This window comes from Otolemur garnettii, unplaced genomic scaffold (genome assembly GCF_000181295.1).
Source record: "Otolemur garnettii isolate 467f Iridium unplaced genomic scaffold, OtoGar3 scaffold00017, whole genome shotgun sequence".
Taxonomy (NCBI): Eukaryota; Metazoa; Chordata; class Mammalia; order Primates; family Galagidae; genus Otolemur; species Otolemur garnettii.
In genome coordinates this window covers 10,088,366-10,113,723 of record NW_003852412.1, presented here as the reverse complement: position 1 = coordinate 10,113,723, position 25,358 = coordinate 10,088,366, and the positions used below count along the sequence as shown (strand labels likewise).

The window sequence follows — 25,358 nt, the reverse complement described above, 5'->3', positions numbered from 1 at the left end:
GGAGTCTTTCTAGACACTCTTCTCAGACACTCTTCCCTCCTTTGTCTCAGATAGAACCCATTAAGACTCACCAACTAGGCTCGGTGCCTGCAGCTCAAGCGGCTAAGCATCAGCCATATACACCAGAGCTGGCAGGTTTGAATCCAGCCCGGGCCTACCAAACAACAATGACAACTACAACCAAAAAATAGCTGGGTGTTGTGACCGGCACCTGTTGTCCCAGCTACTTAGGAGGCTGAGACAAGAGAATCGCTTAAGCCCAGGAGTTGAAGGTTGCTGTGAGTGCCACAGCACTCTACCCAGGGCAACAGCTTGAGGCTCTGTCTCAAAAAAAACAAAGACTCACCAACTATACCTCCATATCGTCCACTTCCACTTTGGCAGATTTAATCAACCTCAGATCAAAAGTATTCAGAAAAAAAATTTTTAAAAAGCCCATACAACAATAAAAAATAATACAAATAAAAACCACACCATAGCAAAGCAACTATTTACATACATTTGCATTATATTATCAGTAATCTAAAGATGATTACAGTATATGGAGGACATGAGTAGGTTATATACATATATGCAAATATATGCCATTCATATAAGAGAATTGAACATCTGTGGGTTTTGGTATACACAGTGGAGGGGTCCTGAAACCAACCCCCCACGGATGCTGAGGGATGGCTTTGTCTCATTTCCATCTTCTCTCCATCTCCCTTGCCACTCTTCTAGTCCAAGTTGTTTTTATTTCTCTATTGAATATTTAAATCTATCCCACTGAGCTTAAAATAAAATCTCAAACCCTTAACAAGTCCTGCATAGTCAGGTCCCCACCTCCATCTGCAGCCTCATCCTGTGCCACTTCCTCCTCACTCACTAAGTTCCAATCTTACTGGATTTTGCCATTATCCAGGTACAAGCCCTTTCTTACCTCAAGATGTTGGCCATGCTGTTTCCCAAAGAACATACTGAGTAATAAGAATGTGGACTCTAGCTCTTCCAGACTGTGTGATCTTGGGCAAGCTTCATAACCTCTCTGTGCTTCAGCTTCCGTACCTATAAAATGAGAATAGAAATACACTTAGCACTACATCACAGAGATATTCTGAGAATTAAAGGAACTAATGAATACTCTTGTACAATTCCTAGAACACAGGAAGTACTAAATGTGTCTCTATTAAGTGAAATAAGTTCTTCACTAGATCATTTTAAACACAACTTGTAATCATTTATTCTTTTGTGTAGGGGTTACCTTACTGTTTAATGTTTGTTTTTTCCCACTGGACTTTTAGTTATATTAGGGCAATGTATCTGTTTTGTTCACCATTCTATCCCTCTTACCAATAAAATACTTTGCATATCATGGATGTAAAATATTTGTTGAATGAGTAAATAATTATGAAAGGTTCAAGCTAGCAATCTAATTATTATGGGTTTGTGGGGGCCTTAAAGTCTATCTCTCTTTAGGAATTTTAGAAAAAGAATCAGTTCTAGGTTGAGCACAGTGGCTCAGACCTGTAATGCCAGTGCTTTGGGAGGCCAGGGCAGGAGAATTGCTTGAGGTCAGGAGTTTGAGACTAGCCTGGGCAATAGAGTAAGACTCCATCTCTACAAAAAAACAAAAAAATATTAACCGAGAGTGATAGTGAGTACCTATAGTCCCAGCTACTTGGGAGGCTGAGGCAAAGAGGAACCTGTGAGCCCAGGATTTCAAGGATACAGTGAGCTATGACTGTGATGTGTAGCCTGGATGACAGAGGGAGACTGTCCATTAGAAAAAAAAATCAATTCGAAATTCATAACATCCCAACCAGGTTTGGTCCCTTTCTCTCTGTAGGTTCACAGAAGAATAGGGATGGTTTACTCAACAGTTTTCTATGAAAATCTCCTCCTTCAAATGAAGGCAGAAAAGAGAAAGTTGGAGACTATTGGCAAAAGGGCACAGATATAGCAGATTCAGTAACAATTACAGTATATGAGGTCACCATATGGTAATTCAATTTAAAAAATACTAGAACCAAGTGTTAATGTGTATCTAGTAATAGAAATTTGTCCTTTATAAGAAGCATGAGAAAAGAGGAGAGCAAAATACAGCTATGACAAAGAAACGTCAGGTGCTTTTCTTATTTTATTGTTTGTGTAAGCGTCTGGCTCCACCAACATATACACAGGTGAGACCCAGGTTATGCCACTTCTATCTACAGAAAAAGAATCCTCATCCTCTAGGCAACAACAGGGAGTGTGAAAACTCATCCAGGGAAGTTCTTTAACTCATTTAACATTAACTCATTTAATCTCCCTACCACCTCGTGCGTAGGTAGTATTACCGAAGGTGACAGTGTGTAGGTGGAAAAGCCAGATTATAATTATGATTCAATCTAAAGACGATGTCACCGAAGAGCCTGCCTTTAGTCAGCTCTGACACGTTTGAGATCACTAGTTAGGATCAGACCAGCAACTTACAGGGTGGTCTGCAGATCTTGCAGGAGAATCACTGGCAGTGTTCATTAAAAATTCAGATTTTCAGAGGGCATTCAAGACCAACGGAATCAACAAGAACTGGTCAGGAATTTAGTTTTAAAAATCACCTCCAAGTGATTCTGAGGCAGGATATCTGTGGATGCAGGACACACGCTTAGCCTGCCTACATTGTTCCGAGTCAACAACACACTGCCCGGGCTGACTTCAGCTCAGCTTTGCAACCTCCAACCAAATCTGGCCCAGCGGCATAACAGATCTGAGCACGCGCAGTATTTAGCCCTGAGCGGTGGGCGGGGCGGGGGGGGGTGCTGAGCCTGGGGGCGGAGCTCTTCTGAGAACCTTAATTCCGGCTCCTCCCCGCGGCGGCCCGGAGCCACGCCCCTGATCTTAGGCCAATCAAATAGCAGATTGCTGAAGCTGGTGGCCAATGCACAGGGCTGTCCTTAATTGCTCGCCGTAGTTTGAAACTGTCAGGTTGCTGCTGAGTATCCGCTGTACCGACTGGGGTTTCTGCCACGACACCGGGAGAAGACACAGGTGAGAAATCTATGTTTGACCGCGACAGTGGGTAGCGGCGCTCCGGGCGGGTCCTGCGTCCCTAGCTGGAGTAGTGGAGCGGAATTTAAAGTCCCTCGGCCCGGTTTCCGCTCCCGGGGCTCATCTTTCCCCGACGCGGGCGCTGCTGCTGTTGTGCGGGAAGGTCGAGACAATTTTCCCTGAGAGGCATCTGGGGACAGAGGGCAGGAGAAGGGTGCGAAGCGGTAGGTTCTGGTCATTTAAAACATGGGGATGGGGGCAAATCATGTTGAAAGCTTTATCGCTTTTATGTAAGATTTTTATTAGAACATGGCTGGGTAAGGAAGGTGATGGAAGAAAAGTAGCTATTTGCTTACTGGCATCTCCTTTCTCCCTCTGCTTCTAGTCCCTCCTTTGAGGAAGGACTGGCGTGCCCCTTCTTGCGTTCAGCTGGGGCTAGTGAAGAGCACAGGGGACGTCAATCACCCTGCTGCCAGTTTGCACGTTATTTACTCTTTCTCTGCCTCTTGATGTGATTTGACGTTATTTTGTAGCCTTGGCAACAGAGAAGCACACAAAAGTTTTGATCTCGTGGTTTCTGACACCTTGGGTTAAAGAATACTAAAAAATTGGCGGACTGATGTACATCGGCCACACGTTAAGACAAGCTTTACTTTTCTCCTTTGTTTCTGAGTCTAAAAACAGTAAGGAAGTTGCTACCATTGTAGGTTTTCAAATAAATGGTGATACTTTGTTGGCATAAAGCAGACCAGATGGAAAACAGCATGTTTTCCAAACGTGCGATCATTGTTTTGTGTCTGCAGTGTCTCTATTAACAATTTTTAAGGTCTGATCAGCTCAGTTATTTTTTAAATAATAAGTACTACCCCACTCCTGACTCCTGTTACCTGCTGGATCTACAAACAAATCGTAAGGAATAGGCAAATGAAAATATAAAGGGTTCCAGTTACCACAGTGGTGGATTTGAAGTCAGAGGAGCAGCCATTCCTGGCAGATACATGTGCTTATTTTATCCTCCTTAATTGGCTTAACTAAAGACAGTCATGCTGAGATTTAGTTTACTGAGGATGCATATACACACTGATATTCATTGAAAAGTTAAAAGTTAAAATTGCTTTTCTACAATCGAGTTTCAACCTACATTTCCACTGTAATATTGCACTTTTCCCTGTATCTTTTCTACTTCAAGTTATTCATCTCATTTACTTTACAGCCCACTATCATTAAGACCTTTTCCACTTTCCACTGAAATTGCTCAAGCAAATGTCACAGCAAGTTTCTGATTGCCAAAGATTCTATCAAGTCTTTTTCTTTGGCATCTGACTTTACTTCCTTCTCAAAATTATTGTGATGCTGATCCTGTAATTCTGTTGTTCTGACTTTTCAATCTTCTTTGCTGACTCTTCCTCTCTTCCCCTTTTAAGGTCAGTGGTTCTGGCTTTACCCCCTTTCTCACTCATAGTTTAGTCTTTAACTTTATTAGGGTTATGATTCCCTCTGAACACATACTGGAGGGTAAAAATCCTCTTCCTAGAAAAATACACATGTGTATTTATGATTAAAATGTCCCATATAATTTGGGCGTGTGGACATTGGGATAGGAATTCTTTCTTACTCTCCTTCTTGTAGGTGATCTCATCCATTCCCTTTTACAGCAGGTTTCAATATGCTAGTGATTCCTCAAATTAGATCTCCAACCCATACCTACGAAGCAGGGCTCCAACACTGCTTAACTCCAGGAAGCACTGTTCACAGTATAGCCACTGAGAATGGCAGTCTTTGAAGTAGTGCATGGCACAGCTACATCTGGCCATAGACTGCATACCTGTAACTTTATCTCAGTGCCTTAGAGGCCACCTCACACCCCAAACATCTGATACTGAGCTTATTGTCTTTAATCCCAACCTGCTCATTTCCGACCTCACTGCCTCGGTGAGGTGCAATATCCATCAAGCCATCTAGTTACCCAAGCCATAAACACTTCTTTTTAACCCCTTAACCAGTTATTGGTCATGATCTCTAATTTCCTCTGACACGACACAGCTGTCTTGTGATCATACCTTCCATGCCTTTTCCATTGCTGCTTCCCAGATTCGAGTCCTCACTTCTCTCCTTGATTACTATTGGAGGAAACATTTATCTCCTGAGCTACTGTAGTTATCTCTCAATTAATCTCTCTTCAATATTCTAGTCCATCCTCAAATCTGCCAGAGTGATCTTTTTAAAAATCAAGCCAGATCATATAACTACTTTTAAAAAACATTTTAATGATTCTCTAGAATAGAGACCCAGCTTTTTAATATGACAAATCGTCATCTTTTGGCTTGTTATCTATAGCTCCTAGGGGACCAGCCACATACACCAGAGCTGGCGGGTTTGAACCCAGCCCAGGCCTGCCAAACAACAGTGACAACTGCAACCAGGTGTTATGGCAGGTACTTGTAGTCCCAGCTACTCAGGAAGCTGAGGCAAGAGAATCGCGTAAGCCCAAGAGTTTGAGGCTGCTGTGAGCCGTGACACCATGGCACTCTACATAGGGTGACATAGTGACACTCTGTCTCAAAAAAAAAAAAAAGTCATCATCTTTCATGACCTGGCTGCTCCTTACCTTTTCATTTCATCCTTAGTGAAGTCTTGCTATGTACCCTTTACTGCAGCCTTTCCAAATTGCTTTCTGTCCCTGGCATGTATGTCCATGCGTCTGTGTCTATGCTTATACTGCTTTTCGGACTAGAATATCTTCATATCTTATATCCATCTTTCAGGTGTCAACATCTGGATCATATCTCTATAAATACTTTCTCTATCTCTTTTCCCACTTCTTTACACCATGCAGTCCCACCCTGTGAAAAATGGCTACTCCTACCTCCCTACTTTGTACCTCTGTTATTTTAGGGTCTATCAGCAAGTTATTCATTAATTGCATCATATGCACTTCTGGCCCTCTCTACAAATTGTAAAGTCCTTGAGAACAGGGACTTATTCATTTTATATTCCTCACCTTGTGTTCAGACTATTTGAATAGTCACTGTTTTTTAAATAATTGGATTACATGTTACTAAAAGTACTTTTTCTGGGAGGGGGTTAAGATTTTCAATAAGTTTTCTTTGCATATATTTGAGTCTGTTATTCTGTGTAAACTTGGATTTCTTAAAGTAATATTCCCAAAGGTCAGTTTCCCAAGAAGGGAATCTGCACAGATCATTCATTCTCTCTTGGTTCAGTGTCTTAACGTGAAAATGCACAGCGCCCAGGTTGTCACACGTTGCTCAGAATCAGTGATGACAATCTGTTATCCTCAACAGTCCCCATTTTTTCTAAAAATCCTTTCATTCTTTTCTCATGAAAAGAGCCCCCATTTCATGAAGATAGTAATATTCCTAAACTCACTAATGTGAGATTGGCTCTTTATTTCTTCTTGCCCAGTGATTTTTGCCTTAGAAGGCACTTGATATGTTGAATGAATGACTTTCATGTGTCACCTGAAGATTGTTCATTAAGTTAGGATGCTGTTGCACTTAAATGCCTCTAGAAAGTATTTTATTTTAAGTTAGCTTCTTCTGTCTTACAGTATTTGTGCAGAATGTCATCAGAAGAGGAGAAATACTCACTTCCAGTTGCGCAAAATGAGTCTGATCGAGGCAGTTCTGTCTCTTCAGATCTTCAGGTAGGAAGAAATGTCCAAATTTGTCATGCTTTTTGAATTTTAAACAATAAGGGAAAACTAAGAGTACGTTTTTCATTTGTTCATTCTACTTACAAAGGAGTCTCAGTTTACAATAATAGCAATGTGGGATCTTACTTTATACATTTTGGGAGTTACTTTACATCATTTTAACCTTTCAGGAAATAGTCATGAACTCATCAAATACTCTTTGTACCAATGCAGTGAGAGGAGAAGCTGAAAATGTCAAGTAACCATTTTTCTTGAAATGTTTTTATTTTAACTGCCTCTCATGAATGCTACTTTCACTTTTAATGCAAACCATTCAAAGTTCTAGAGCTCAAGATTCCCTTGGGTTCTACATGCTCAGGTTTTAGTTTCTGTTGCCACAACGTTCAGCACGGTCTGCTGCCCAGGACCTGCACGTTGACAGATAAAATGGATTGATTGACTATAGAAGATACGGTATTTACATAAAATGTTTTACATTTATTTGTAAATGTTTCATCATCAAAAATATGGATTCAGATTTCTAAAGTAGACTTTAAATGAGAGAATAACTACATGGTATAGCTTACACGTTATAGTTGTATCACTTAAGAGGGGAAAAGCTAGATACTGTGTTTATGCCTGAGTAAGTTGTTAGTATCACAGTGTATAACAGGAGAAAAGCTTTAGGAACATATTTTATGAAACAAACGTGTTCCGTTAACTGAAGTGATGGATTTTGAAATTAGGAAAGTATTGGAAAAATATCTGCAAGTTTACTAGGATAAAAGTAAAATGGGATTGTGACATAGATGTTTCCTTGTAGCTGTCCCTTTGATATGGCACCTCTCCCAGCTAGTGAGTTCTGTCTTTTTAGGTAACAGTATTTTCCCGCACCCTTCACTTCTGCCTTATCCACACTTCAAGAAAGAACTGATTAATTCATTTATACTAAATGATAAACACCTTGTAAAGTCTCAGATTGTCATTTTGACAAGAGACAAAGCTTTAAATTGAAGAAGAAATAAAAAACCTCTGTACACATCATTTCCATTCAAATCTTAAGGACCAGGTCTCTTGGCCACACCTAGAGAAGGGTGGGTGGAAGGCTGGGAAACATAGCTAGATAGCCATTTGTCAGCGTCAAACACTGGGGCTTTATTAACTTAAAGAAATAAAGGGAAAATGGATGCTGCTGGACTATTTGCTGTCTCTGCACTTGAAATTTTATATATTTTATTGGTTTATCAGAAATAATTCATACATTCAGTTTTGTGGGAACCAGTGACCATCTTGTATATAGCCCCAGTTTATCCAACTATTGGGGAATTTCCTTTTATTGTTATGACTAGAAAACTGATATGGCTCAGGAAGAATACTTTAAAATTTAAGGATATTTTAATCCATTTAATAAAGAATTATATAGTTTTGTCACTATAAAAGTAAATGAAATGTGATAGCCTACTCTAACTGATTTTTTTTTCTAATAGCCTTCTACTTCAGTGATAACTATCATGTGAAATACTGACTTTTATTTGCTATCAGAAAATACAAGTTCAGAACTCAGACCTGTGTTAATTATCATGAGGGGGACATTACTCACAGAGTGTGTGTACTATAGCAATCCGAAGGAGATTCTGCTGATTGAAGTGTCTAAAGTCTCTTTCTCTTCTGTTGTCAGCTTTAACATACATAAGCTTCTATATTTGCAATACCTGATATTTATTGCACACATGAGGTCAGACAATTAAGTTTGTGAACTCATCCTAGAAAAAATGCTACACACCTCATTCTTTACTATCACTGTGGTCACCTTTGAAGTACTTCCCTTGGCCATCTGGTGACCATAAATGATATTCAGCAATGAGGTAGGCAGCACTTTTTCCAGGGCGAGTTCGTGAACTTAATTGTCTGACCTCATGTGTATCTGTGTTAAATATTTAAGTCAAGGTTGAAACTCAACCCAAGTCACTCTCTACATTTACAGTACTTTGCAATGTATAATGCACTGTGACAAGCATGTGACTCTTTTATGGTAATTAAATTTCTGACAAACAAAAAAATCCAGTAGTTGAATATATTATACTATTGTAACTTATAATAAATTATCAGTTCTTGGCTTCTCGTAGGAAGAGTATGAAGAACTACTTCGTTACGCTATAGTCACTCCAAACATTGAATCCAGTGCTTCCCAGTCGTCGCACCCTAAGGGAGAAGTGGTGCCGGATGTTAGAGCTCCTACTGCAACTGATAGTCTTCATAAACAAGGTTAGGGATTTTTTAAAGATATCTCTTAATTTAAGGTATTATTGAATTTATTAGTGATAACGGACTTAGGATTATGAAAATGCCTTTCCAGATCAATGAGCCTTCTTAATCGTTAGTGTGCAGCATTATCATCTGGGGGAACATTTTTCATTTTCCTGTTATTCCTGACTCTTACATAAGCAACTGGATTTTAATGTGGACTTCATTTGTCTCCTACTTCGATGAAAAGTAATAAAGCTAAAGCAACACCCTAGCAATGTGGTCTCTTAGAAGAGTAAGGTGCACCTTAGTACTTCTTCCAATGATCTTAGGCCAAGCTCATCTCGAATACTAACTGCCTAAGCCCCAAATTCAGGATGGTCCAGAGGTGGCATCCCTGAAGGCACTCTATGAACCACACACTAATACTCTGTCAGCAGTATTTACATGGTCATGGAGGAAAGTTGTTTATTCTCATTACTACTGAGAACTCAGTGTGCTGTGTACTGTCTAATAAATTTAAATAAGTGAGTAAGCATTATAGCCCCATATACCCCTGCCCTTAAGGGGATTATGAAAAACCTGTTTCCTTTCCCATTACCAACAATACTACTGTGCTGTTGTTCCCAGTGATACAACACAGGGGGCCTTTTCTTGCTCTAACCCTTCAACATTTTAAGGTAATCATTTGGGGTTTAAGACTATAGCTCTTTTCTTCCAGATGAGGTAGTATTTATTTTATGCTCTGTCTTTTCCAGAAAACAATATGAGATTAAAACATACAACATGCAGTGAGCTTAGATATCCTTTGGACATCCTGCTTCACAAATGGCCATTGTTAGGTTGGACTGTGTAAACTTATCATCACACATTCTCTGCATTCTTGGTATTGCAGTCTCTTAGTATAAGACCAAGATGTATTGAAGCTGGTAAAGTATATATAAGCTTTTAACATAGCCATTCTCCTGAGGTTTTTCCCAGTTTCCTTTTTGTCATTTATTAACTAAAGTTTCCTGAAATAGAAGCAAAGAAGTCCTTATTCGGGAGAGCCAGTGCCACTTTAGTTTGATTACAGGTAGAGAAAAGCAGCAGGCCTCTGAAAATAGCCAGTGTCATGAGATAGCGAATCCTTTTCTGCCTTCTAATGTCACTCACCCACTTAACTCTTCTGTGAGTTGAACGCTGTGGTCAGCTGAATTACCTTTCACCCATATTTGGTGTGTGAGGTGGAGTTTATCAGTGATATTATAAGTCTCATTCTAGTCTGGGGTTTCTTTTCTTTCTTTTTAGTCTTAGTGTTCCTCTGTCCCCAGCATGTTGTTTTTTTTTGAGACAGAGTCTCACTATGTCACCCTCAGTAGAGTGCTGTGGCATCACAGCTCATAGCAACCTCCAACTCTTGGCCTTTAGCAATTGTCTTGCCTCAGTCTCCCAAGTAGCTGAGACTACAGGCACCTGCCACAATGCCCCACTATTTTTTTGTTACAGGTGTCATTGTTGTTTAGCAGTCCCAGGCCGGGTTCCAATCCTCCAGCCTTGGTGTAGGTGGCTGGCACACTAACCACTGAACTATGGGCACTGAGCCAGCATGTTGCATTGTGTTTGTTCTAAAATGTTATGTATTGCTACCTTCTTGAATTAGGTGTGTGTGATTAAGCATTTCATTTAAGAGTAGTTCCGTTTAATTTTTTCAAGTTTTCCTTTTGGCAGGAGAGAACTCTGAATTAAGAGAAATGCCAGTGGAAGTTAGAAAAGGATCTGATTTCAATATTTCAAGTCATTCCAAGACAGAAGGTATGACTTTTCCTTAGCTTGTCACAACATTTTGTGGTTTGTTGAATATTCTGCACGTAGTAAGAGGAATAATTTTGGCATTTTACTTATTGGCAGGATCTTAAAATGCTATTGTTGCCAATTTGGTAACATTTAAAATAATTTTATATGAATCTAGAATAGTATAAGACAGGTTAATGAATTTTAGTATATGTGGTATCTTTTTTTAAAATTGCTAAGTGAAAGGGCAAGTATTTTAAAAATGTAATGAGATATTAGATAGTCTGGCTAATTTAAATGTGTTTATAAACCAGTGCCCCTTTTCCCATCTTTTAGGCATTTGTGTACCAATATACTGATTTTCGTCCTATCTTTACACCACCTATTCTATCATTTAGGGTTTTTTGTTGAATATGTCCACTTTTTAGGTTAAGTCCATCTTAAAATGAAACTTTATACTAGTCATTACAGAATATAAAGTTAAACTAACATACACGTGTTGCGAATAGAAAGTAATGATAAAAATAAATACAATAAAAATAAAGATACCAAATTCTAAGTATTACTGGGCACGTTGTGTTCAACCTGATGCCTGAGTTGTCTTTGTTGGAAGGAAAGGTTGACAGGTGCTAAAGAAGTTTCAAAAGCATCCTAGAATCAGATTGAGACTTTTTCCTTTACATAGTCAAAATAATTAAAATAATACAAATCTAATTTTTTTCTTACTCTGTGATGCAGTGTTATGTAATGTGGGAACCACATAAGCCACCATTTAGGAAATGCCTCTGTCCTTCAGTTTCCTCATTTATGAATAAAAATCTTTGGCAACATAATCGCTGATGGCCCTTCCATCAGAGATTAAGCTATATGCTTCTATTTTTTTTTAAGGTGAATATATGTGTTAACTTCTTTAAATTACAAGGCAGAACCTACAACTTTTCTTGTGAGTGTGGATCTAGTTGGCAAATCCAGTGAAAGAGAATGTTCATGTATTTTGTCATTCCACCTTGTTCTTTGGGTTTCTTTTTTGTTTTGGTTTTTTGAGACAGAGTCTCACTCTGTTGCCCAGGATCAGCAGCCTAACTCACAGCAACCTCAAACTCCTAGGTTCAAGTGATTCTCTTGCCTCAGCCTCTCAAGTATCTGGGACTATAGGCACCCACCACAGCACCTGGCTCATTTTTTCTGTTAGACAGTGTCTTGCATTGCTCAGGCTTGTCTCGATCTCCTGAGCTCAAGCAGTCCTCCCACTGCAGTCTCTCAGTGCTAGGATTACAGACATGAGCCACTCCACTGTTCTTTGGGATTCTTAACCTTCCTCAAAACATGAGGTAGTGTTTCGTAGTGTGACTAGCTCAAACCTTGGTATATTTTTTATGCCAAACATATATACTATTAAGGAATAATTTTCCATTTTGCAAAGAGTTTTTGAAAGATTTACTTTTAGGCAACTAGTTCTATAGTAAATTTGTCTTTAATGCATTCAGTAAGGAAGAAAGGAAAGTTCTTTCATCTTCATGATTAGAATCTTCAGAACAAATGTGAAATTTGTGAGATATGATGAATAGTCTATAACTCTGGCATGAATGTGTGATAAAATGTTAACTTTTCTATTTTGTGCTTTTTAAGAGATAGACACCAGTTCTATTTGGGGCTTCGGCTCTCCCCCATGTCCCTGTATATGAACAAGGGATGAGTTATGTATATCTGTACAACCATATTGAGAGATGTATGTATTTCTCATGTATGTCCTGAAGACTACCAGGGCACCTTACAACAGAGTTTCTGAAAATTACTAGTCTCTTTCTACTTATTGTTGAATTTTAGTACTATTAAAACCCATCTTAGTGTTAAACATATAAAGTACCAGTGACCTACATACAACCACTATGACCTTGGTAAATCAACCCTTTTTGAACCTCAGTTTCTTCATTGGTAAAATGGAGATAATAATACCTATATTTTAGGCTAACATATATTATGAGAGCTAATTTTTATAATGTTCTTATAATAGAAACATAGAAAGCACTTGATTCCAGGTGATCTGATATGAATGCTAATAGTTTCAGCTCAGGTTGGATCTGGTTATGTGAATCATCCTTCTTTGGGATAGAGGTTATTGGTGTAGGGGAGGGGGATGTAGGGGCTGTCTTACACCAGTTAGCCCTAAATCAGTAGCAATACTGAAATTTAAAAATAGCCAAATTAAGGTACGCCTGAAAGGCAATTTCTCTCTATTTTTCTCAGCCTCCATAGGTAGCAGACACCTTTTACCCTTCTAAGATGATTCCTTACCAATCTGAGTAATCTTCAGTTCAGCTTGACTGCTATAACTTTTTTTATTCTAGCGTTGTCACCGGCATTATCACCAAAGAAGCCTTCTCATCCAGTCATGGATTTTTTCAGTTCACATCTTTTAGCTGACTCTTCCTCACCAGCAACTAATTCTAGTCAAGCAGAGGCCCAGGAAGCAGTTGTGAACGATTTCCTTCTTTCTGATGAAAATCTTCAGAAGGTGGAAAATGTACTTGATCTTTGGAGTTCGGGTCTTAAGGTATTGCAGTTTTTTGAGTATAGTTGTTTAAAATGCAGTTTTGCTTTTGATTGTACTGTTTATTCTCTTCTTTGAATTACAAAGTGTTTTTTAATAATCATTTGTTTCCCGAGAAGATCAGTCCAGTGTGCTTCTTAGTCTTTCATGTACTTATGAGTCACCTGGGGATACCGTTAAACTGCAGCTTCATACTCAGTAGGTTTCTGGCAGGGCCCACATTATGCATTTCTCTCAAGCTCCCCAGAGATGCGACTGTTCCAAAACCATACTTCCAGTTGCCAGGTTTTAAATAGCTGCTGGAACAGCTCTACATGTTCCACTGAATTTCTCAGATATTTTGAAAGGCTCAGCCTATAGAGACTGAGGCATATTGAGCCTTTACCATGTCTTAGTTATGACAAATGGAAATGTCTCCTTTTGTGTGAAACACAAGATCTGATTTTAGCAATCGCTCTTATAGCAACCACATGTATAACTGATAAGTCTCTAAAAATTTATTTTTATTTTGGTGACGTTAGTGGCCTCAAAGTAAAACAAAAATTTTACAGAGGTGGCAAGTTCTTTACTATTTTTTTTTTTAGAAAATGGAGAAAATGACAATTTGAGAAAACTAAATAGCATTTACATACATGAAGAAATTATGGCCATGTTAGCTCTATTTATGGCATTTACATTATATTTTTCTATTATTAGAAATTTTCTATTATTACATTATATTTTTCTATTATTATTTGGAACTTTGAATTCTAGGAAGGATCTTTTAGCATAGGTTTTAACATTTTCCCTCTTTGGACCAGGCTTAAATTCATACTTCTAATAATAGCGTTAAGTCCATTGGAGTAGCTTACCTCCCACCATTTAAATTGTTACCGGTTCAGTTAACCATACCTGATATCTAGACTTTCTGATAACAAAGGCTTATTTGACATTTTTACTTAGGCCTGTCAACTTAGTTTGAAAAGATGCAGCAATTTGTTGTAAGGTGAACTTGTGATAAACGGTTCACGGGGGAGAAAGGATCAGCTCCCTGGTTTTCATAACTGCCTGGTCATATGAGTTTTGTTTTTGTTTTATTTTTTGCAATTTTTTGGCCGAGGCCGGGTTTGAACCCAACACCTCCTGTATATGGGGCTGGTGCCCTACTCCTTGAGCCACAGGCACCACCTAACTGCCTGGTCATCTGCTCAGCCTAGGCTGTAATCCCGTTTCTTTTTTCCCTGATCCGTCTTTATGTGTACCTTAAGTCCTTGAATTAACAAAGGGCCTTAGTGATGAGGTCTGAAATTTTTTTCGTGACAACAGGACTGCAGATAAAATTACTTAAAGTCAGAAAAATTAATTTCACTGGTATGGTGAATGTGAACAGTGAAGAAATGTGACTGTTGAACTTACATATGTTTTTCATTAGTGTGTTCTGATTTTTTTTTAATTTTTAAATTATAATTATATATCTGTGGGGTACAACATGATGATTTGGTATACAATGTGGAATGCTTAAATCACCCTGATTAACATAAGGATCACCTCACTTATCTTTTGTGGTAAGACATTTATAATCTACTCTGAGTTATTTTGAAATATACCTTTGCATTGTACACTTTAGGTGAGATCCCACCAAATGCCCCCCTCCCACCAATCACCCTTCCTTTTCCTCTCCCCTCTTCCTTGTGTTGATTGCTTGGTCTGATTTTCACATTTCTTAATTTCAATGTAGTTTTAGGAATGGATATTAAAGGAACAAAGTGCTTAATTGTCGGTATATTTGTTTTTTCAGACAAACGTCCTATCCGAATTAAGTAAATGGAAACTTAATTTTATTGACTGGCACCGAATGGAAATGAGAAAAGAGAAAGAGAAACATGCGGCACTTTCAAAACAGCTGCAAAACCAGATCAATGAATTGAAGGAGCTGCAAAAAACCTTCGAAATTTCCATTGGGAGAAAAGATGAGGTCTTCTTTTCTATATCTCTTTTTAACTGAGATTCAGTAAATGTTTTGCTAGGTAATAAATTCTAAGAACTAATGATTACTGAGTGTATACTTTGTATACATAAATCAAAACGTAGCCTTGTACTCCATAAATGTATACAACTATGATTTGTCGATGTGAAATTTTTTTTTTTAAAGAGTATAATTGTAGGTACGCTAGTTTTTACTTTCTAAAGTCTTGTTTCTGACTGCCCTTAAGAGAACGTCAGAACCAGCTTTATCCACATTTTAAACAACCCTTTGGGCATCATTTTAAGCATCTTAAATTCTTTTTTTTTCTTTATTTTGTTTTGTTTTTTGAGACAGAATCTCACTTTGTCACTCTCAATAGAGTACAATGGTGTCACAGCTTATAGCAACCTCAAACTCTTGAGCTCAAGCCTTAAGATTCTCTTGCCTCAATCTCCCAAGTAGCTGGAACTACTGCCACAATACCTAGCTATTTTTCTGAGAAGGGGTTTTGTTCTTGCTCAGGCTGGTCTCAAACTCATGAGCTCAGGCAATCCACCCACCTCAGCCTCCCAAGTGCTGGGATTACAGGTGCGAGCCACCACACTCAGACTCCCCCCCCTTTTTTTTTAGCCAAATTCTCAATTGCCCAGGCTGGAGAGCAGTGGCTGTTTATGGGTGTGGTCACAGCATACTGCATTCTCTATCTCCTGGGCTCAAGCAGTCCTCCCAGCTCACCCTCCTCAGTAGCCGGGACATTAGGTGCATACTGCCACACCCAGCTTCAAGCACCTCAAATTCTGTCTAAATGAGAACACCTCATTTCATTTTCTGTTAGTTTCTTAAAAACTTAAGGGTAAACTTCAGGTCTCTTGTTAATTTTTTGCCTTCTGATATTCTTAAAACAAAGCAGATGGGCAAGAAATTGATGATGGGCCCCCACATCTATTTATGGATAAGAAGATGGTAGCTTTCAGAGGAGAGAGACTTGTGGCAGGCACCTCAGCTGCTTGTCTACAGAAGCAGCATTCAAGTATTTTAATGAACTTGATGAAGTTTTGGGTTTTTTAAAAATATGGATATCTTTTGGTTTTGTGGGATATGATATAAAATTGAATAATTTATGTAGACTGCTTTTTTAAAACAATGGATACTAATGTCAGTCATTTATTATCCTCAAAATTCCGTTCTAAGGGTTATTTTGAAGTATCAACACAAAAAGAATATAGACACCATATATTCAGTTTATGTAACAGTCATAAACCTCCATTCAGCTTAATAAATAGAATATTACTGATGTCTTAGAATGTCCAAGACATGTTCCCATTTTGAAATTATTTAAGGAAGAACAATAATAATTGTCTCTTAGTTCTCTTAGAATTGTTCTATTAGAACAAATAAATGTCTCTTAGTAAAAGTGCCCAGTTTATAAAATCTCTTTCTAATATGGCTATTTTTAGAAATATACATAGTTAACCACCTCCCTGCATTGACCACCTCCTTAAGTTGACCTGATTTTCATAGACCAGACAGGCACCATAGTACAGTAGACCTAGTTCCTTACATTGCCCACCTCTGTATGTTGACCAGCTTGTTGCAGTCCCTCGTGTGGTCAGAGGTTACACAGGTAACAGAGGTTCTAATGTATTTCAGTTATTCAGTTATATAAGAGAGAATATTATCTTAACATTGAAAAGCCTTCTAGGATTTCTTAAGAACAAGAATATCACTGAAGAAGTGCATCTAAATATGACCATTACTTGCTTTTACAAATGTGTTTAATCCAGAAAATCATTAAACAGTATCAACAAACTTCTGTATCTAAGGTAAGTAGTAGGGTCTAGAAAGATATTTTAAACCCGGCATCTGCCCTCAAGTCTAGTGAATAATGGTTTTGTATGTGTCACAAAACTTTCAAATGTATAATTGTTTTTCCTGAATTAAATGTCAGTAGCTATATTAATTTTCATGTACGTAAACCTTTTACTAATGAGGACCAAGACATAACATCATGATTTCTTTCCTCTTTTGTTCCCCTTCATCTGTTGATATTCAGTGCGTTCATATGGGGAAGTTTGTCAGTCTTTTTAAAGGTAGTAATGAGGTTAACTGGATCATGGGTCAGTATAGTAGTGATCTAAAGTTATTCTTCTATAGCACTTTTTTGATCTATGAGAAAATCATTCTGCCAATTGCTGTTTTTGTAACATCACAGTAATTGAGTTAATTGCTGTTTACAGGTGATTTCTAGCTTGTCCCATGGCATAGGCAAGCAGAAGGAAAAGATGGAGTTGATGAGAACATTCTTCCACTGGCAAATTGGCCATATCAAATCCAAACAGGATGTAAGTATAAAAAAGAGAAGACCACTGATGGACATTAGACTCTGAACTCAGAAGGGTTTAGGGTCACGTATTAGAACTCTTGTTAAAGTCTAAGAAAGATATGTTTTCTCTAAGTATAGTTTAGAAAAACTACCTCTTAGTTTTCATAGACATATGAGATACATATTTTATTTTTATGTATATGGGTGTATACATTACACATACACACACATATATATATATTATTTGCTGCTTCAGAGAAGATTAATAAGGATTGCACCTAACCTAAACTACAAATGCCCTGGTAATGGAACCCTTTTAGCAAATGTGACCTCAGATATGGAGAAAATGTATAATCCTTAACATGTCATGTGCATCCCATATTGTCTCTACTTTTAAGATGCCTGAATACTTTTTCATAAAGAGGCATTACTGTGTTTATACATTAAAAAGTAGTGCAAATATCTGTTGTATAGACTTGCCTGTAATTAAAAATTAAAGAAAGCCATGTCTGTAGAGCTTTTTAGAGCTTTCTAAAAGTTATCCTTAGTTTGTAGTATATCATTTAAACTTGAACATCTTTCATTTTAATTAAATAAGAGTTGAGTCAGTATTTCAAAGTAAATAGTGAGCTGAGAAAGACTTCCATGTACATGTGTATGAGATCTCCCACAAGAAGACAGAGTACAGGCTTGGTGCCTGTGGCTCAAGCGGCTAAGGCGCCAGCCACATACACCTAAGGTGGCAGGTTCCCAGGCCCGCCAAACAACAATGATGGCTGCAACCAAAAAATGGCCAGGCGTTGTGGCGGGCACCTGTAGTCCCAGCTACTTGGGAGGCTGAGGCAGGAGACTCGCTTGAGCCCAGGAGTTGGAGGTTGCTATGAGCGTGATGCCATGGCACTCTACCCAGAGGGATAGCTTGAGGCTCCGTCTCAAAAAAAAAGAGAGATCCACAATATAGACGATGGATTTTTTTTTTCATGTGAGCAATAATCTCTGAGCATTTATTTAGCTTTCAGGAGGTTAATATTTAGGGAAAAAAGCTATTATGGGTTGAGTATCCCTTATCCAAAATGCCTGGGACTAGATGTTTTAGATTTCAGGCTGTTTGAGATTTTGAAATATTTTCATATATAAAATGCAGTATGTTGAGTATGAGACCCAAGTCTAAGCATGAAATTCATTTATATTTCATATCCACCTTATACACATAGTCTAAAGGTAACTGTACATGATATTTTTTAACGATTTTGTTATTGAAACAAAGTTTGTGTTGAGTACATATGTATAGAATTTTCTACTTGTAGCATCAAATCCGCACTCAAAGTTTGGATTTGGGGGTTAGGGATGCTCAGCCTGCATTGTGGAATAGGATTTCTCCTTTAAGAATACTTCCTAGTGTTTTCATTTTTTTTTTTACTAATCCCTATATATTAAATCTACATTAATCATATTGAAATGAGCTGTTAAAAATGAGTATGCTACATTTTGAAAGTTATTTGTCAAATGGCATAATGAGGATACGTATTTATTGTTAAATGTTAGCTAGAATAGTTGACTATCCATCACTTCTGGATAGTTCTTCAAATTTAAGAAAATTGAGAATGGGAACTATGTTTTCAAAAGAATTTAAAGTCATTGATAAAAGATATATATTCCTATTTAAATCAGGTTGGCGTTATATATGGTGGCATAAATTCATCCTGCTTATGAGGTAGTGGCCACCAAGCCAAAGAGAAAGTGGTGTCATCTGAAGCCACAGCCGTCCCTTTTATTTTTGCTTTCCAGCAACTCTTTTGTTATTCTCCTGGTTATGCTATCCCCCCAAAGTCATCCACATTTGTAGCTAAGATGGCAAGTGGCATATACTCATTTTTTCTCGTTCGGCTTTTTTCTCTTTCCCCTGATTTGATTAGTTACATAAAGCAATGATGTCATGGGTAAGAGCTCAGCCTCTACAGTCAGGCAGGTCTAGCTTTACCGTGCCTACTAGTGTGATGCAGGAAGGTTAGGTAACCTCTGTCGCCTGCTCTCCCATGTGCAAGATGAGAATAATGTGATTACACAGGATTAAATGGTACCCCTACCACCAGGTTATGTTATTATTACTAGCAGTATATTTATCACTGTGTTTTTGAGGTTGCATATTACTTTCATTTAGGTCTATGAAGATAAACTAGCTGACCAGTACTTCCAGAGAAATTTAGTGAAGAAAGTCTGGAAAGGCTGGCGTTCCATAATACAAAAGCAATGGAAAGATGTGGTGGAGCGAGCTTGTCAAGCAAGAGCTGAAGAAGTTTGTGTCCAGATTTCCAATGATTATGAAACCAAAATTGCTATGGTAAACTTTAACTTTTAACTTTTTTTAATATAGTAAAAAGATGGGTAGACTGTTAATTTATAGTTAAACTTCTCTTTTGGTCTTTATGTAGCCAAGAGTAAAGACAAAAACCAAAAATGTTTATCCTTGTGTTAATTGAAATAAACTAGGTTCTTAAAAGCTTGATAGAAAGCAGTTGTACGTAAATTAAAACTATTTCCCCATTGATGTTTGATCATGATAGTGTTTCCATGGGAAAATATTTAGGACCTAAAATGAAATAAAGACATTCTAAAGAATGCAGTAGGCCTCTTAAAGTCAAATATTAAAGGGAAAAAGATTTTCATTATTACAGCAGTAAATTCCTAACATTAAAAATCAATTTCTTAATAAAAATAATTTTCTGTAATTCAAAATGACATACAAAAAATATATGTAGTCTCCTTAGCTTTGGTCTACAGAAAAGTGTGTTTGCATATAACATCACTCCACTTCACATTCTATAGATAACACTTACTTTTTAAAAATTCTGTTAATATTGCAGGTACTTAGTTTTCTGAAGGGACTCAGACTGTCTATGACTCTTAATGTGTTTTGTTTATTATGCCAGATAAAAGTTTTATGGTAAGAAATAACATATCTTTTTGCAAAATGAAAACATATCATCAATCTTCAGTGAGACTGGTATAAAATTCCCCTTAGTTGAGCCTTGACTTTGTGGTTAGGAATGAGCATGATCTGTTGATGGAGTTAATAGAGACAAGATGTATCTTTTAAAATAAATTGAGACACAAAAGAGGGAAAGTGTTGTTAGTATGTCACATAAGAATAACCTCACAGTGTAAGTCTGTTTTTCAACTATAATATTCCTCTTTGTATCTCAAATTGTTTTCTTTTTTTTCTGATTCTCCGTATTTTAGTTAACTGGTGCTTTGGAAAATGCAAAAGCTGAGATTCAAAGAATGCAACATGAAAAAGAGCACTTTGAAGATTCCATGAAAAAAGCTTTCATGAGGGGTGTATGTGCATTAAATCTTGAAGCCATGACTATGTTTCAAAACAAAAATGATACAGGTTTGTATTTTATTGAAGATTCTCTGCCTACTTTCAAGAAAGGATTTGAGGAGATTTGGGTGATTTCTATAGTGTCTGGTATGAATATTCTGCAATGGAGATGTTTCATCCAGGTAGTGATATTTTCAGTTTCACAGTGTCATGAAGTCTGCTGTGAAAATAAGCTCAGTCACAGGTGCTTATGATATCTTAGATCTGATCACGATCTGATCAAGAAAACTGTCAGCTCCTAAGCATTTAAGCTAACTGTTAAAGTAATGCTTTTAATATATAACATTATTTTAAGGCTCCTTCAACTATAATTTTAATGCCTTTTAAATATAAAATGTCTATTTTTATTTTTTCCCAAGTAGACAAATTTCTTGGACTAGTTTGTTGATTATATATTCTTTTTTTTTTATTATTAAATCATAGCTGTGTACATTAATGATGCAGTCATGGGGTACAGTGTTCTGGTTTTATATACAATTTGAAATATTTTCATCAAACTGGTTAACATAGCCTTCATTGCATTTTCTTAGATATTGTGTTAAGACATTTATATTCTACATTTAGAAAGTTTCACATATACGGTTGGAAGGTGCACCATAGGCGTGGTCCTACCAATCAGCCTCCCTCCACCCATCCTCCCCCTTCACTTCCCCTTCCTCTCCCCTTTCCTCATATTCTTGGGCATATAATTTGATATGAAAGCAATAAATTGGTTTCATAGTAGGGCTGAGTACACTGGATACTTTTTCTTCCATTCTTGAGATACTTTGCTAAGAAGAGTATGTTCCAGCTTTATCCATGTAAACATGAAGGAGGTAAAGTCTCTGTCTTTCTTTAAGGCTGAATAATATTCCTTGGTGTACATATACCACAATTTATTGATCCATTCATGGGTCATTGGGCATTTGGGCTTCTTCCATGATTTAGCAATTATGGATTGGGCTACAATAAACATTCTGGTACAAATATCTTTGTTGTAGTGTGATTTTAGGTCTTTTGGATATATACCTAGTAGAGTAATTGTAGGATCAAATGGCAGGTCTATTTTTAGTTCTATAAGTCTTCGACAAACATCTTTCCAAAAGGAATGCATTAGTTTGCATACCCACCGGCAGTGTAAAAGTGTTCCCTTTTCTCCACATCCATGCCAACATCTCTGGTTGTGGGATTTTGTGATATGGACTAATCTTACTGGAGTTAGATGATATCTCAAAGTTGCTTTGATCTGCATTTCTCTGATGATTAAGGATGATGAGCATTTTTTCATGTGTCTGTAGGCCATGCGCCTGTCTTCTTCAGAGAAGTTCCTCTTCACGTCCCTTGCCCACCCTGAAATGGGATCACTTATCTTTTCTTGCTAATACGTTTGAGTTCTCTGTGGATTCTGGTTAGTACCTTTGTCAGAGACATAACCTGCAAATATCTTCTCCCATTCTGAGGGCTGTCTGCTTGCGTTACTTACTATATTCTTGGCTGTGCCGGTTTTTAGTTTGATCAGGTCCCAGTAGTGTATTTTTGATGTCGCTCCAATTGCCTAGGGGATCCTCCTCATGAAATATTCACCCCAGGCTGATTTCTTCAAGTGTTTTCCCTACACTTTCCTCTAGTATTTTTATAGTTTCATGTCTTAAGTTTAAATCTTTAATCCAGTGAGAGTCTATCTTAGTTAATGGTGAAAAGTGTGGATCCAGTTTTAGTCTTCTACAGGTCACCAGCCAGTTCACCCAGCACCATTTGTTAAATAGGGGATCTTTTCCCCACTCAATGTTTTTAATTGGCTTGTCAAAGATCAGATAATGGTAAATAGCTGTGTGCAACTCTTGGTTTTCTATTTTGTTCCATACATCTACCTCTCTGTTTTTGTGCCAGTACCATGCTGTATTGATCACTATCAATTTATAGTATAGTTTGAGGTCTGGTAGTGTGATTCCTCCTGCTTTGTTTTTATTTCTGAGTAATGTCTTGGCTATTCAAGGTTTTTTTCTGATTCCATATAAAATGAAGTATTATTTTTTCAAGATCTTGAAGCTATGACAGTAGACCTTTATGAGGGATTACATTAAAATTATGTATTGTTTTGGGTAGTATGAACATTTTAACAATGTTCATTCTTCCCAGCCATAAGCATGGTATGTTTTTCCATTTGTTAACATTTTCAGTTATTTCTTTTCTTAGAGTTTCATAGTTGTCTTTATAGAGCTCTTTCACATCCTTTATTAGGTAAATTCCCAAATATTTCATCTTCTTTGGCACTACTGTGAACGGAATAGAATCCTTGACTGTTTTTTTCAGCTTGACTGTTGTTGATATATATAAAGGCTAGTGATTTATGAGTGTTGATTTTGTAACCTGAGATGCTGCTGTATTCCTTGATCATTTCTAAGAGTTTTGTAGTAGAATCCCTGGTGTTTTCCAGATATACAATCATATATCATCTGTGAAGAGTGAAAGTTCGATCTCTTCTGACCCTATATGGATACCCTTGATCGCCTTTTCCTCCCTAATTGCAATGGCTAAAACTTCCATTACAATGTTAAAGAGCAGTGGAGACAATGGGCAACTTTGCTGGTTCCTGATCTGAGTGGAAATGATTTCAATTTAACTCCATTCAATATGATATTGGCTGTGGGTTTGCTGGAGATGGTCTCTATCAGTTTAAGAAATGTCCCTTCTACACCAATTTTCTTAAGTGTTCTGGTCATGAAGGGATGCTGGATATTACCAAAAGCTTTTTCTGCTTCAATCAAGAGAATCATATGGTCTTTGTTTTTTAATTTGTTTATGTGCTGAATTATATTTATAGATTTACATATATTGAACCAGCCTTGAGACCCTGGGATAAAACCCACTTGGTTGTGGTGTATAATTTGTTTGAAGTGTTCCTGGATTCTGCTTGTTAGGATCTTGTTGAATATTTTTGCATTAATATTCATTAGTGATATTGTCTATAATTTTCTTTTCTTGTTGGGTCTTTTCCTCATTTGGGGATCAAGGTGATGTTTGCTTCATAGAATGTGTGGGGTAGTATTCCTTCTTTTACTATATTTTGGAAAAGGTTAAGTAATATAGGTACTAGTTCCTCTTTAAAGCTTTGGTAGAATTCTGATGTGTAGCCATCTGGTCCCTGGCTTTTCCTTTTAGGGAGGTTTTGTATAGTTGATGCTATTTCAGAACTTGATATAGGCCTGTTCAACATTTCCACTTCATTTTCTCTAATTCTTAGAAGGTGGCATGCTTCCAAGTATTGGTCAATTTCCTTCAGATTTTTATATTTCTGAGAATAAAGTTTTTTATAATATTCATTAAGGATTTTTTGAATTTTTTTTTATGTCCTCCTCAGCCCCTCCACTCCTCCCTTACCCTCAGGGCACTTCTACTGCGCCAGTCTTAACAACTAGGAAGCTGATGCTCAGAGAGATCAGATAACTTGCCTAAAGTAACATAACTAATAAAAAGAAATCAGGTATGATTCTTTTTTGCTCTCCTCCACTCTTCCCTATTTTTGAGACAGAATCTTACTCTGTTGCCCAGGCTAGAGTGCCATGGCATCAGCCTAGCTCACAGCAACTTCCAACTCCTGAGTTCAAGCAATCCTCCTGCCTCAGCTTCCTGAGTAGCTGAGAGCACAGGCATCTGCCACAGTCTCTGGCTAATTTTTCTATTTTTAGTAGACTGGAGTATCCGATTTTTTGAATTTCTGAAGGCTGTGTTATTTCATGTTTACCATTTCTGATTGACAAAATTAGAGATTTTACTCTTGTTTTCCTGGTTAGGTTGGCCAAAGGTTTGTCTATTTTATTGACCTTTTCAAAAAACCAACTTTTTGATTTATTGATCTGTTGTATAATCCTTTACTTTTCAATTTCATTTAATTCTGCTCTAATTTTGGTTATTTCTTTTCTTCTGCTGGGTTTGGGATTGGAATGTTCTTCCTTTTCCAGTTGCTTGAGATGTCCCATTAAGTTGTTAACTTCCTCTCTTTCTATTTTCTTGAGGAAGGCTTGCAATGCTATAAATTTCCCCCTTAGGACTGCCCTTATGGTATCCCAGAGGTTCTGATAATTTGTGTCATTATCATTTTGTTCCAAAATTTTGATAATTTCCTTCTTAATCTTGTCTATAACCCAGCTATCATTCAGCATAAGGTTATTTAGCTTCCATGTTTTTGTATGAGTTGCAGATTCCTGTTGTTACGGAGTTCAACTTTTATTCCATGATAGTCCAAGAAGATGCAAGGAATAATTTTTATTATTTTAAATTTGCTGAGGTTAGACTTATGACCTAAGATGTGATCGATTTTGGAGTATGTTCCGTAGGCTGATGAGGAAAATGTGTATTCAGTTTTATTAGGATGAAATGTTCTGTAGATGTCTGTTAAATCCAAATGTTGAATGGGTTAGTTTAAATCTAAAATTTCTTTGCTTAGCTTCTTATTGGAGGATTATCCAACAACACTGCCAAAGGAGTGTTAAA

At 37.4% G+C, this 25,358-nt stretch overlaps 1 protein-coding gene across 2 annotated transcripts in view; it reads left to right on the top strand.

Annotated features, from left to right (window-relative positions):
• The first annotated feature begins 2,958 nt into the window (after positions 1-2,958).
• Positions 2,959-25,358, top strand: part of POC5 (POC5 centriolar protein) — a 39,676-nt gene continuing 17,276 nt past the window's right edge. The window contains exons 1-9 of one of the 2 annotated variants that reach the window (XM_023510953.1): positions 2,959-3,009; positions 6,581-6,676; positions 8,791-8,929; positions 10,619-10,702; positions 13,030-13,235; positions 15,010-15,186; positions 17,415-17,519; positions 19,662-19,841; positions 20,741-20,894. In XM_023510953.1, the coding sequence (XP_023366721.1) occupies positions 6,593-6,676; positions 8,791-8,929; positions 10,619-10,702; positions 13,030-13,235; positions 15,010-15,186; positions 17,415-17,519; positions 19,662-19,841; positions 20,741-20,894 (1,129 nt within the window). In that variant the 5' untranslated portion in view covers positions 2,959-3,009; positions 6,581-6,592. The remainder of the gene's footprint in view (positions 3,010-6,580; positions 6,677-8,790; positions 8,930-10,618; positions 10,703-13,029; positions 13,236-15,009; positions 15,187-17,414; positions 17,520-19,661; positions 19,842-20,740; positions 20,895-25,358) is intronic. The other variant, XM_023510954.1, reaches the window with a different exon arrangement.